The sequence below is a fragment of the Mycteria americana genome, chromosome 4 (genome assembly GCF_035582795.1).
Source record: "Mycteria americana isolate JAX WOST 10 ecotype Jacksonville Zoo and Gardens chromosome 4, USCA_MyAme_1.0, whole genome shotgun sequence".
Lineage (NCBI taxonomy): Eukaryota > Metazoa > Chordata > Aves > Ciconiiformes > Ciconiidae > Mycteria > Mycteria americana.
In genome coordinates this window covers 51,243,154-51,256,418 of record NC_134368.1, presented here as the reverse complement: position 1 = coordinate 51,256,418, position 13,265 = coordinate 51,243,154, and the positions used below count along the sequence as shown (strand labels likewise).

The 13,265-nt window shown below is 38.3% G+C and overlaps 1 protein-coding gene across 4 annotated transcripts in view; it reads right to left on the bottom strand.

Moving 5' to 3' along the window:
* The window catches only part of SH3D19 (SH3 domain containing 19), an 86,553-nt gene that overhangs the window by 65,373 nt on the left and 7,915 nt on the right, over window positions 1–13,265 (bottom strand). For 3 of the 4 annotated variants that reach the window (XM_075500508.1, XM_075500506.1, XM_075500507.1), the window contains exon 2: window positions 1,596–1,635. In XM_075500508.1, coding sequence (XP_075356623.1) covers window positions 1,596–1,635 — 40 coding nt within the window. Of the gene's footprint in view, window positions 1–1,595; window positions 1,937–13,265 lie in introns of those variants that run through there. The other variant, XM_075500509.1, reaches the window with a different exon arrangement.

The window sequence follows — 13,265 nt, the reverse complement described above, 5'->3', positions numbered from 1 at the left end:
CGCACTACTGACAAGAATGAAAGACTATTGAAAACTGCATTTTTCTCAACATTATGAGCAACCTACATTATACTGTTAACCCTCTGTGCTTTCCATGTGAGAATTTGGAATCTGTAACTCAGACAACTTAGGGCAGTGTTTTCTTGTCAGGGCTGGTCCACATTTGAAATTCCAATTCCACGGAAAAAAATCTGAAATTTTACTTTGCTTTTGGTTCCAAATTAGAACTTCTAAAATACACTCCAGAGCAAAAACGTACTGGTGGGAAGGACCAGCCAGAAGAAAGGGGAACAGACTGAAACTGTTTCAACCTTAAACTAAACATTTTGATAAAATCAGATTTCCTTTTGATAATGATTTGGATTTATTTGACATTACTGTAATACCACGTGATCTAATAAAAGTTCAAACACGTAGACTGTAACTGCATCATTTTAAGAAAAAAGGTTAATTATTTTTAATTATAAAAGGAAATAACAGTGATTGATGTTTTAAGCAGATATAAGTAATCAAAGACAAAGGCAATACTCCCCTGCAACTTAAACACACTGCTGGAAACAGCTACAGTGCTGTTGTGGATATGGGAGGGAAGGGAAAAGCATCCTCTCTTCCATCACGTCACACAGTAGATACAACACACCAATGGTGCTAGAGGCTACAGTTCCCTCTGTTCTTCTAGCTATAAAAGCTACCCCACTGTACTGTAAAAATGTAACAACAAAAAAAAAAAATCAGACTGTAAAAATCAAATGAAAAGGTCATGTCATGTCAGAAGGCTGGACACCAGGGGCGTCCTTTGGAAAGGCTTTTCACAAAGGAGTGGGAGAGCCAGTGTTAGCTGGTCTGCTCTATCACTTTACTTCATTAAAATCCCATTATTCACCACAGGATATGGATGAGATCCTATTCCCTTGTGGAGAATTGCAAGGGATAGTTTGGAAATAAGGCAAAAGAGAAAGAGATTTTTTGAAAAATGAAAGGATAAGAAGGAGAACTACAGAATATTCAGAAGCTTAAGGGAAAATGTGGCCTTGCAAATCAATAGCTTAGAAGTTCATGGCAATTGCTGATGGAAATTCTAAATAAACACAAAATGTTTGTGTGTATGTGTGTGTTTTGTTTAATACCCGTTCATTTGCTTCTCCCAGTTTTGAAACCTTAGGTATGATGGGATCAGAGTTAATGGAATAATAAACAAAGTGTTGCTATTCTTGACTGAACCAACAATTATTTTCCTTACTACTGAAGCAAACAGTCCAAACAAGCAAAAGTCATGAGGGCTTCTTGTCTTAAACCACAATTTTACCAAACAACCCTGTACACGATACATAAACAAGCCTTTGGATTTTAAGTGCACACAATTACAGTGTAGTAAGCCCTGTTAATTCCTTGGAAAATTTTGCCCATAAGGAATATAAAACAATTACCTTTAACACAAAGTTATTTTGGTATTTCATTACTGTTACCAAAACAGAGAAGTAGAAGAATGGCATTTTTATTTTCCTGGCTAATTTCCTAGTTCATCCCATAAAAGGAAAAAATTAAGGAAAAAAAGGAAAAGAAGGGAAGAATAAATACAGAAATATGGTTCTTACCCTGAAGAGCGGCAGTCTGGTTTATTTCTTTCAGAGCGATCTGTGAGAAAGGAGGCATAATATCAGCACAAAACTTGGATGTTCTTTAGCAATACTAGTACAGAAGTCTTAAAAGAACTGTGACACCATATGACTAGCAAAACCAAAAGCTGATTCTGTTATAAAACTTTTTCTGCACTGGACTACTCTGCCTGAGACCAAGTAAAATTACTGCAAGTTTAACATTTGTTAAAATTCCTCTACTCAAAACACAGTGTATTTAATGTTTTGTATTAATGCTTTGGATGCTTCCCCTCTCTTTAGCTGAAATGAATAGGACTTCAGTTTAGGGTAAAAATAAGGGAGAGGGAAAAGGGAAAAAGAAAAACCGCAGATTACTCAGCGCAAAAAAATCATTCCATGAATCACGGCTGGCAGAGTTCCCTGACAGGATGGGAGAAAAATCAGCAGTTGGTTGCAGCAACATCTGCAAATACACTGAATCCAGTGCAGCCCCATCATTAACTCTTTGACTTCTGGGTGTTCTAGATACTGAATCTTTCTGTGTTTTTAGAAAGGGTTTTGTTTATCCTGCAAGTATTTCAAGTAGCTTATTTGCACTAATGAGATCGACCCGCAAATAAAAATCTACACAGTACAATCATATCAACTCAGATAAACTTCTTTTGCTGAACAATTTATCAGTTGCTAAAGCCATCTGTAGGTAAATTTATAAAAGTTTTTTTTATTTTTGAAAGCTCCGATATGCAAAGAAAGTATAAAATACTTCTCCTAAGAGTTAAGATTATCATACAAGCATTACAAAACAACCACTGTGTTGCATTACTAGAATTCACATATTATCAGTTATATTGTAAGTCCAGAATATCTCTTACTGCATGACTTCTGAACTGCCTGAAAGAAGCAATTGAGATTTGTGTCCTCCTAAAATACATATATTCTAAAATTAGAGGGTATTTTAATCATTTATTAAAGAAAGATCCACTATGCAATTACAAGGATATTCTTACAGCTATATATAATCTCCACTGACCATGGTAATTTTGCTTCTGAATCCACCTGTGTGTATTTTAAACAGAAAGCTATTTTTCCTGTGTTAGTAAACACTTTACTGAAAAGCTTGTCTATACAGAAGAGTAAGAGTCTTCCTAAGAAAATTTCCATACTCACAGACTGTATTTTTAACCTTGAAGCTCTGCATTTGAAATAAAATTTGTTCTCTTAATAGCACACATTTGTTTGTGTGGTTTTATCTCATGTACAGAAGAAATATTTTCCTCTCCAAGTTTTATGTGCTCATTTGATTATGTTTTCATTGAAGTGGTAAAAAAATTACTGCATGTCAACAGTGCTCAAAGAAGTATCTAATGCTTTTTCCATCCACAGGTGCTCCTATTGAGCTGTCATAGCCACACAGTATATAATTTATTGTGTTTCTGACTCACAGCAATCTCCATTTCATCACACCGTGTGCTACTCTGTTAGCTAGAAACAGCATGGTATAGCTCAAACCAGAGTTGCAGCAACAGCTATTCAAACACACACAGAAAGGCTCCTTCCATCCTTATCATTTGATCATGTAACCTCCTTACCTGTGAGCACTGAAAAAAATAAGGCAGGACTTCCTACTGAAATCTGCTTGCCATCTGTTGCTTGTTATCAGTGTTCCCTGTTACGTACGCAGCCACAACCTAACAGTATTCAGCCAAAACTTTCCCACTTTTAAAAAGATCGTGTGAATAAACCAGTGAGAAGGAAGAAATGGAGCCAGAGCACATGTAAACGCAGCATCTGGGAGCTCTCCCGCTCAGCCCACGTCCAGTTGGCAGATCCACCACAGCGCCGCCACACGGCTGCAACCTGCTCATCCAGGAAATCAATGCAGTTCCCTTTTCCCTTTTGTTTTGTTGCAATGTTGAAACAGGAAATATTACATTTGTTTTTACACATTTTATTTACTGCTAAACTTAGTGAAAGCACATCATCCACATGTACACTGGTCTTACTAAATGAACAAAGGGAAATGTAATCCTACAAGCACGCAGTTAGCATTTTAAAGTAGAAATAAAACCTGCACCTGTTTAAGGTTATTGTGAACTTAATCTTTTAAATTTGATTTAATATCAAGTGTAACAAGAGACTCAAAGAGCTGAATCTTTCAATTTAGTGCTTTAATTTTGCAATTCTAGGTGCTGTTTTGGCATTACATACAAGCACCAATTTCAGTAATGTCACACACCTCTAGAATATGAAAGCCCAGAAGAAACAGGCAAATTTTTTTTTTTTAAATATACACACACACATATATATGTATGTTACATTTAAACACACACACATGCAGATCCCATTCCTGCATCCTGCAGGCAAATCCTTGGCTTGCAAAAGCTGGGTCACAAAAGGGCATGCCCACAGCTGATTCTCTTTTACTCTATACATGTTACCTCAACAACTGAGAGATCTCTTTGTAATCTTTTCTAACAGAAATACGCAAGAAGACCGTATAGATGCAAAGATCTGAAAATCAAATCCTGCACTACAGATTTTCCTCTGTATCAAAGACATGAATTGCTATAAAACATTACGGGACATGATGTCCTTATAGCACAATACTGTATATCCTTCAATTCTAAACTCTGTAAGCCAAAACCGCATGTCAGATTAGAGCAAACATGAAATGTTTGCTGGACTAGCACGCACAATGAATAAACAAGGCAGTCCACACTCCAGCATGGGAAATTTACAGGAAAAAATTCCACTTCCAGTGACAGACACTACCTTCCAGACACAAGCTTCCACAGATGAGACACCAGTACTATTCTCCCTATCCTTGCATCGCTAAAGTAATACAATTCCTTACTGTGTATGTAGCTGTAATCAAATAGGCTAGGAATTCCTAAGCAGCTAGTACTCACAAGCTAAGAGAACTGGATTGTTTGATGCTAAGTTTATTTTGGTTAATGAACTGTTCTTGAATATCAGCACTATCTCCCCAAAGTGATAGTTAGAGGAGAACAGTGTGTAGTTCGGACTTTGTGCTAGCATGGCAGATTTGTTCTCAGTTTACTGACAACTACCCTAGAGATGCTGCAGTGCCATCATTTCTCTAATTTTACTACTGCAGATTTTGCCAGCTAGTTCAGATAGCTCAGATAACACAGACATACACCACAGAGATGGTTCTTCTGCAGAGAGAAAAAAGGTCTTTCTGCCTGTCCTCCAATCCACAATTGGCATAGCCAGACTTGCAGTCTCTCAATCCATAAGAACTGACCATCCTCCAGCCTCCTGCAGTCCTCCTTAAAAAGATTTTCTCCACTTCATACTAGCATCTACTCTTTACAAAACCTTTGCTGCCCTTATACAAATATAGCCAGCAGAGGAGAAATATATTATCCTTGTTCAGTAGCAGGATACAGTGCAAGAAGTCGAGGAGCTGGCAGGAGGAGCAGATGAGGTGGAAGAAGTCAGAGACTCCTGGCTGACATTGGGAAGACTGGCACCAAGTTTTAAGCACTGCAGAAGAATCAAGGAAAACATCAGGACACAAAGATCCACTAGTCATACCACAACTGTTTGGCAAATCTAGTGTTTATTTACAAAATCATGCTCCATCAATAGCATGGACACGTTATGCTTTTTTTCAGCATTCAAAGATTGAGCAGCAGACAGAAATGCCATGTCCCAGTTGCTTTTAGAAAGGGTTGGGTTTCTTTAACTGGTGATTGTCTTACCCTTGGGAAAGACATGGGAAAGCATGGGAAAATAATCTTCTTTGTTTGCTTTTAATACCATAGAACAGTTTTTCTTCTCAAGAAAAATATAAACATAACCATCAGGAGAAAAATAACTAACTCAACATTATTTCAGTTGCTCCACAAACTCAGAACAGCGTAAGTTTTTGCCAAAAAGACCACCAAAGCAGAAAACAATAGGTTTTAAGGCATTCACTTTTGTCTCTGGAAGACAAGCAAAGAAAAGGAAAAAGGCAACTCACACCAAATGGAACCATTGTTTTTCTCTGTTTATTTTGCAAGCTTCTTCAAAGTATCTTGTTGCTAAGAGTGACTTCAACTGAAAAGTGTGCTCTCACTAGAAAAAAATTTAAGTATAAACATGAAATGCTGTTGAAAAATGAGTGGAAAGTTAACACACATTCTGCCGCTTCAAACCTGCAAAGCTACTGGGAAACTTTCAATGCAATTACCTCCCGAGGTAGGTAACTTCCTACTCTTAACCCCATCCCACAGCTTGATCTCTTTTAAAGGCTGAATTGGCTGAAAGGAGCAAAAGGGGGCACATAGCATTTCCATTTCTGGGAAATATTGTATTTTTCACCTTAATTATGGGTCTTGAATTGAGCAGCCACCAGAGGGGGCAGGACATCATAACACTCTTCAGGAAGACCTGTAGTTAGAGCAACCAGCTGTCTCCATCTCTGTTGTTTTTAGCCCCTGATGGCACAGCAGTGGTTTCATAATGAAAAGTAGCATGAGATGCTTATAACAGTATTTCTGTAACAATGGCAAACCTCTAGATAAACCAAGCAATGGGAACAGTGGGCTCTTAAGCAGTGCTGGCAACACCAAAATACAAAATATACAGAGAAGTCATATTCTCAGAATAGGCAATTGTTGAAAGAGGCTATACAACTTGCCCTCATCTGAATGCGTTAATCCCCAATGCTTACTTCCGTAAGCTTCCAGGCCTTAACAAACCTAGATGCTAAGATTGATGCAGCAACAACAAGGCATCATGTAGAAATGCGATGGCTCTGACCATTATTTTAGTAACATGCATCTTTACTATTACCCAGCTGATCATAGCTAAATGGTGCAACAGTCCCCGTTAGCCAACCACATTAGACCAAGAGCCCCAAGTTTCCATTTCAAATTGCCAATGCAGATGGGGCCCTCACTCAAACTAAACTGCACATTTTCTGGGAAAAAGTTCTGCATTTGTGCAGGATTTTCAATGCTAGCTGCTTTGTTTGCACTGAGATAAGCAATAACTGCCATGGATATTGCAATCTTTTTGTCTTCCATTCTGTTAAGACACACTGTGGCTCACAGCGACTTTTCTTTTTAGCATTTCTCTCAGGTAAGGAGTCAGAACAATGCAATTTAATTCCACTGTATAGAATCTACTACAAATTTCACTCAATTTTATTAGGAACTGCTATACAACAAAACCCATAAAACTGAACATTTGTTTATTTTAGTATTGTAGCAGCTGAGTCCCTTATCAGTTGTTTAAAAGGCAGAAGGCTCAAGGAGAGATTAATGAGAGGCTTGGAAGAAACTTTTTTCATTTAGTTTATGTATACCTTTCCCTGTACTGCAAAAGGCCACAAAACCAGGACACACTCAAAGTTTATAACTGTAAAGGCAGACAGTTTTTATACTTGCTTTAAATTCTACAGTATGCTGCTGAATTCCACAGCAGTACGTTGCAGGGGGAAAAATACATTGTAACGCCCCCAAATGAAATGACACTAGTCTGCCAGTTTTAATACTAAACAGTAACAGAGACTTGCAAGCACAAAGCCTTCCTGCAGTTTTTTATATGTCGAGTAATGCTTTTTTCCCCACTCTTAAGCATGACTGATACATGGCTGGAAGGGGGGACCCCAACACATATCTAAGAACGCACTGGACCTCTGTGGTTGAGTATTTAACCTTGAAACCTACTGACCACCATAAAGCTTGTAATTATCCAAAGACCATATTCTTTAACTCGCTAAAGAGATTAACAATAAACTATAGTCACCTTTAAAGCCTTTTGTCCACTTGCACAATATTTAAGTGAAAAAAGAATTTACTGGACAACAAAGGCCACGTTTGCCAGTGCTACATTTGCTGCTGATTTGGTTTTGTGACTCTGAATTTCCACCCCCTCATTCTTGCTCCTACGTTACTCCTCCATTGCAGCAGCAAAAGTGTATGTGCATCAGTGTGAACATACACGCCCGCATAAGAGTGGGGCTGATGCAGAAACAAGAGAGAAAGGAAACAGACTGTGTAAGCTCCATCGCTTCTCAAAAAAGTCCATGTTATAAGAACCTTGACCAAACTCAGCACTGGGAACTGGTCTTGTTCTCAGGCCATGAATGATAAACAAAGTATATAAGCAATCAAATATATGCAGCATATGCATATGTTACCACACTTGTACCTTCTACCACACTTGTTTAAGAAGGAAATTTAGGATACAGTTGTTTCTAAAGCTCTTTTTTCAAGAAGTGAGCAACTCCTGAAAGTACAAATCTCCACATCTTCATATGAGACATCCCAGCTGACGAGTGCAATGTAATTCTTAGATTATATACTTCAGGTACAAGCAGACATAGGTATCTGCATGCTGCCAGAATCACAGTGGGAGCTACAAAAGACGAGCCCTACTACTTAATTTTTTTGAGACTTTCATGAGGAAAATATCAATTGACTCAACTTTTTGATAGACACAAGATTTATAACCACAAAATACCTTCCTCTCTAGGCATTTCAGAAATGTTAGATTTAAATTTCTGAAAAACATTTCTCTGATGTTGCTAGTGTTGCCAGTAACAGTACTATCTTTTTCTTCCCAAATCAGAGATTCAGCATGCCTGTAGAAGCTCTGCATATTCCTCAACTAGACAACAGAGCTCAGCCTTACAGTATGCCTGCCTGCCATACGGTGCTGATACACAACATACAATAAATGCAATACAGTTAGACATGTGTGAATAAACTCATGGTTCCTACACTGTATTAACAGAGCATCTTATAAACATTTGTATATCATATTAAGATCCAAATGTATTCAATTATTTTTCTCCTCAGGGGTTTGCCCGGCTTGTGGACCAGCACATCCAGCACCAAAAGAGCCTCCAGCTTTGAACACCTGTGCGTAGGTATGCTTACCTGTCACAACATGCCCCTTACCACACTAATTAGGGGCACACTCCATGCCTGGAGACCTAAGATATGCAAAGAGAAATATTGCTGTTGAGTCACTAAGACAATCATGATAAAAGGCTTTTTAAAAATAATATAAAAAGAATAATTTTCTTTATGTTTTCTACAGGGCATTCAGCTTGTTTGTTTTGGATTTTTTTCGGGTGAACGACAGTTTCCTGAACTTGTGCATTCCTGGCCACAGGCAGGATAATTTGAGGCTATGACTGCAGGGGATATCACTTCCACCATTGAAGCAATTTCCTTTGACCTACACAGTACAAAACCATATGTTGCAGAAACAGCATTTGTTGTATACATTTCAGATAATAATTTACAATTTTTGAGAAATCACACCCTACCCTATTACTTTCAAAAGATGGAATCTCCATCTACTATGCTATATAGGAAGAATATTTATTCTTGGATGTAAAACACTTTGCAAATTTCACCCTTCCCACCTTCCCTGCCAACCCAACCAATCCTGTCCCATTGGGCAATTAAAAGTTCTCTGAATTTGCTTACCCAAAACAATATGTTTTGACTGTTGAGATGGCAAACCTCAACAACAAATGTCTCCAGTGTAATCTTACGCATTATGCACTTGGAAGTTAAGTCTTACTTAATGTGTGAGACACGGATTCACAATAAAGCGCTGAATAGCAACATCAGCAGAAGATATTCCCACTTCTGTATCACAGGAAACTAATTCAGCTTTAAAACAAACAAACAAGAAAAATCCTCTCTTGATTATTTCATCCTGTGAAGCCACTGACAGCAATAGAGATGACACTGCTTTCAATTTAGGAATTAGACATTATGATGAGTGCAAGTAACTGCATAGGTCTGCACTTCGGGAGGAATTTGGAGACTAGGGGGATGAAATGACACAGAGAGAAAGAAAATTACTTATTAAAATAAAAGGTTGTAACGCACTCAACCATAAAAGAACAACCTCTATAAAACCAGAAGAAATGTACCAAGGAAATAGCAGCATTTATTTCTCTTAAGATACCACTGAAATACTCAATAGCTTGTTCTTGGAATATTTTGTGGTCCCTTGTCACTATTTATGATGAAAGAATCCCCAAATTGTTTACCCAGTCCACATAAAGACACCTAAAAAGAAAACATTCTTAAACCTCCATGATTTTGTTGCAAGTACTGATTTTCTATAGAAGTGCATTTGAAATTAGCCTATTAACAAAGTGTTTTCCTCCAGTGACATTGGTAATTCTGCCTAACAGCCACACAGAAATAAAAAATCCTGGGAAAGTGAAAGTAACAATTGCTTCTTGCATGCATTGGATTTTTCTTAAGTACCACAAAATGGATTATTTCCAAAAAGGTCTCTTGCACTTCATCGTAAAACAAAGATTACAAGATCTAGAAACAGCATAAAAGGGACTAATTCAAAGGTGTAAAAAATTGATTTGTTTAATAATGTTGGTATATACCAATAAGTTGTTGCAACCTGAGATAACCCTCATCCATTAGCTTTGAGCACACACTTAAAAGTTGCGCAACTCTAAGCTAGTATTCCACAGAACAGGAAGCCCAGCACTTGTCTATTCTTGAAATGTGTCATATTTTAATGCATATTATTTGATAACGTAGAGATCAGCATCCAAAATTCATTTTTAAGATGTGAGTCACCTGAGGACATTTTACTGAGGTGTGAGATGAGTTTATCCACATCTACTCCAAGGTAAGTGTTAAACATCTACCAAATCCCCTTTAAGGTACCTCAGACTCCTTCGTTACTGGTGTAACATGTGCATGTAAATCTGCATACGTGTGCCTTTTGGTCCTTGCGGACCATCCTGACCAGAAGTCACTACGTACAGCTGGATTCCTTGCACCGTGATTTTACCTCTTGCAGAAGGCCCATCTGTGCAGTAAGTCTGATCACTCCGTAACCACAACTTTTGCATCAGCCTGGTCCATGGGAAAATGAAGGTATGCAAACTCATCTGACCAACACTGAATTAGGGTCTTACTACAACTTGAGATAGGAATTTGAAATGGAAGGCCAATTCAAACAGTGGGAGCACATCAGAAGACCTGGCTAATCAGTAAGAGTGCCAAAGAGCAGCGGATTACTGAGGAAGCCCACAGGTCCTCAGTGACTGTGACAAGGACAGAAAGATGCAGTCACTGGACACCAGTGCCATTACCTTCTTAACACAGGTCCACTTGCCTAACCAGTGGGGAACATACAGATATCCTCCCAAGCTCCAAAAGAGAAGAAGATAACTATGTTTTATGAAGAGGGAAGACAGGAAGAAAAAAGAGGGGGACAAGAAGGAAATAGCAAGTCACAGCATAGAAACACCACCTGCTGTGATGAAAGAGAGGCAAGCAACCCTTCCAGAGCACGAGGCGTTTATACCACTTGGTAAGAACTTCAAGCATGCTCAGCAAAAATAAGTATGGTTCACAACACACAGCTTGGTGCATTATTTTTTATTTAAGAATTGAAAACATGGTTGAATTCAACACAATTTACAAAACATACACAAATCATCATAAAAATACCGTGGTCTCTGTGTACAAAATGAAAGCTGTAAGTCACATTTCTAAGAAATGCCTTATAAACAACCACTCAGATGCATACACCTTTCATTCTTCACATGTGGCCCTTGTACTTTAGACAAAAGCTGACTGCACCTATCTCTGGGCTCCTGAGAAATTACAGTATTTCACAGAGCCTTCTCATCTGTCTTTCCAAATATTTAGCAATTGCACTTCCTCCTCCTTCCAGCCTCTCAAAAAATACACAACAGAAAAAGCAGCTATTATAAAAGTGATTTTTTAGCTGCTTCTAGCCTTGACATCAGGCTAGCGCACCTTGTCATCAGCCTTCTAAAAGCAAATTCCATTCATTCAGTTGCTACTCATGGTAACACAAAGCACTTTCCCTACTGTTCAATGAGAGGCTTCAAAAACCACAAGGCAACTTAAAATGACCAAGCAAAAGGATGGCAAAGCCATAAGCATCCAGAAACCCTCAAAACAAAGATCCTGTGTTTACCACAGATAAACCCAGGGTTCCTGGGCACTCTAGCAATGCTGGCAGAGACTGTTCCAATTCTTTGGTACCTTGGAGAATTACCTCTCCTCCCACGTGCTCCCAGACCTCTCCTCTTCCCACTCCTGTGCACACACCAAAAAGGCCTACAGATCCTGTCAGAGACATCCAACCTCTGTAAATACACTAGTAAGTATCTCTACATTGCTACAGTGCCAAGAGTAAAATACTACGACGACACACCTCAATTAAATAGTTCTTCATAATGGATCCACCAACATCAAGCTAGTGGAGAGCAATTAGAAAAATGAAGCATGCCTAATGTCATGGCAGCAGCTACCATGCATTTCCCAGAGATGATATTGGTGATCTACGGCAAGCTTTGCACACCAGCATGGAAAAAGAGATTTTGTCATCATGAAGTTATGCCCATGAGCGCTGGATACATGAGGTCTGCGGCATTATCTTATCTCATCATTCAGTGATACCTGTCCCACGCTGGTAGCGACAGTCTTCCAAGCACTGTCTTGACCTGCTTAAACAATAGACGTGGTAGACTACAGCAGGTGTCCCACCCTCAGGAACTCCATTCTCAGGTGAACTTTACCATTCCAGTCTGGAGATCACTGGGTGTTTCTTCAGACATACTTGCAAAGGTTGACAAGCTTATGACAAATGACAAAGCTTACAGCATTTGCCATCAGATAAAACTGCGGCACCCGACAATGCCGTTTTCAAAGTACTAGGTGGAGAGATTTTTTCCAAAACTTTTACTTTGATCCCAAGTCTCACATTTTTATTAGTTTTTGCACCCTAGATTTACAGTGCAGATAGTCATAAAATGAATACAGCACACTGATGGAGCAATTTATTATGGGAATGTTATCAAAATGCTGAGCTTGTTTCTAGGCATTTATGTCCCATCGCTCCAACAGGATGAGCCAACAGTATTTTAATAATGAATAACAGTACACTGTTCACTCAAAAATTCTTGTAAATGATTCAACACAGATCTGCACAACCTGAATCAATTTTCATGTGCAGATCTGTGATAGTGAGTGCTCAGGTTTTAATGTAAGACAGAGTGCATGATGAATACAAATTTATCACCTTAAGAAAACAACTGATATTAATTTTAACTGACCTCTTATAAATAGAAGCAAAATGTTATGGCTGAAGAAAAAAATCAAATTGCTTCTTTTATGCATACAATATTCTGTTTAGAAGGACAATGGATCAGAAACCCCTTTGCAGGAAACACAGTGCTTGAAAATTTACCTAAGTTTTTAAGAGTGTAAATCACCATGCTCAAAAGCATATTAAAAAAGCAAAATATAGATAAGAAATTTATCATCATAATTTAAGAACTAGTGAATACCCAGTAAAAATACCAACCAGCATGTAAAAGGTAGCAAGTGACTTTATATAATGAATAATTGTGTTCCTTACTACCATGTAAGATTTGAAGATCAAAAGTGTAAGTGGATTAAAAAAGGAATTGAATTCGTGAAACATTAATCCACTGGCAACTATTTAGCAGAGCCTTTCATATGCAGCCTCCGAGAAGTTGCTAAGACATTGCAGAGGGGAAGGAATCTCTCTTGGAAGTAAAAACTGAATCCTAGGATATGTTTCTTGCCTACTTTCCCAAAGACATTTATAGGCAAATGTAAGAAACAGGTTACCTGAGAAGATGAACCTTTT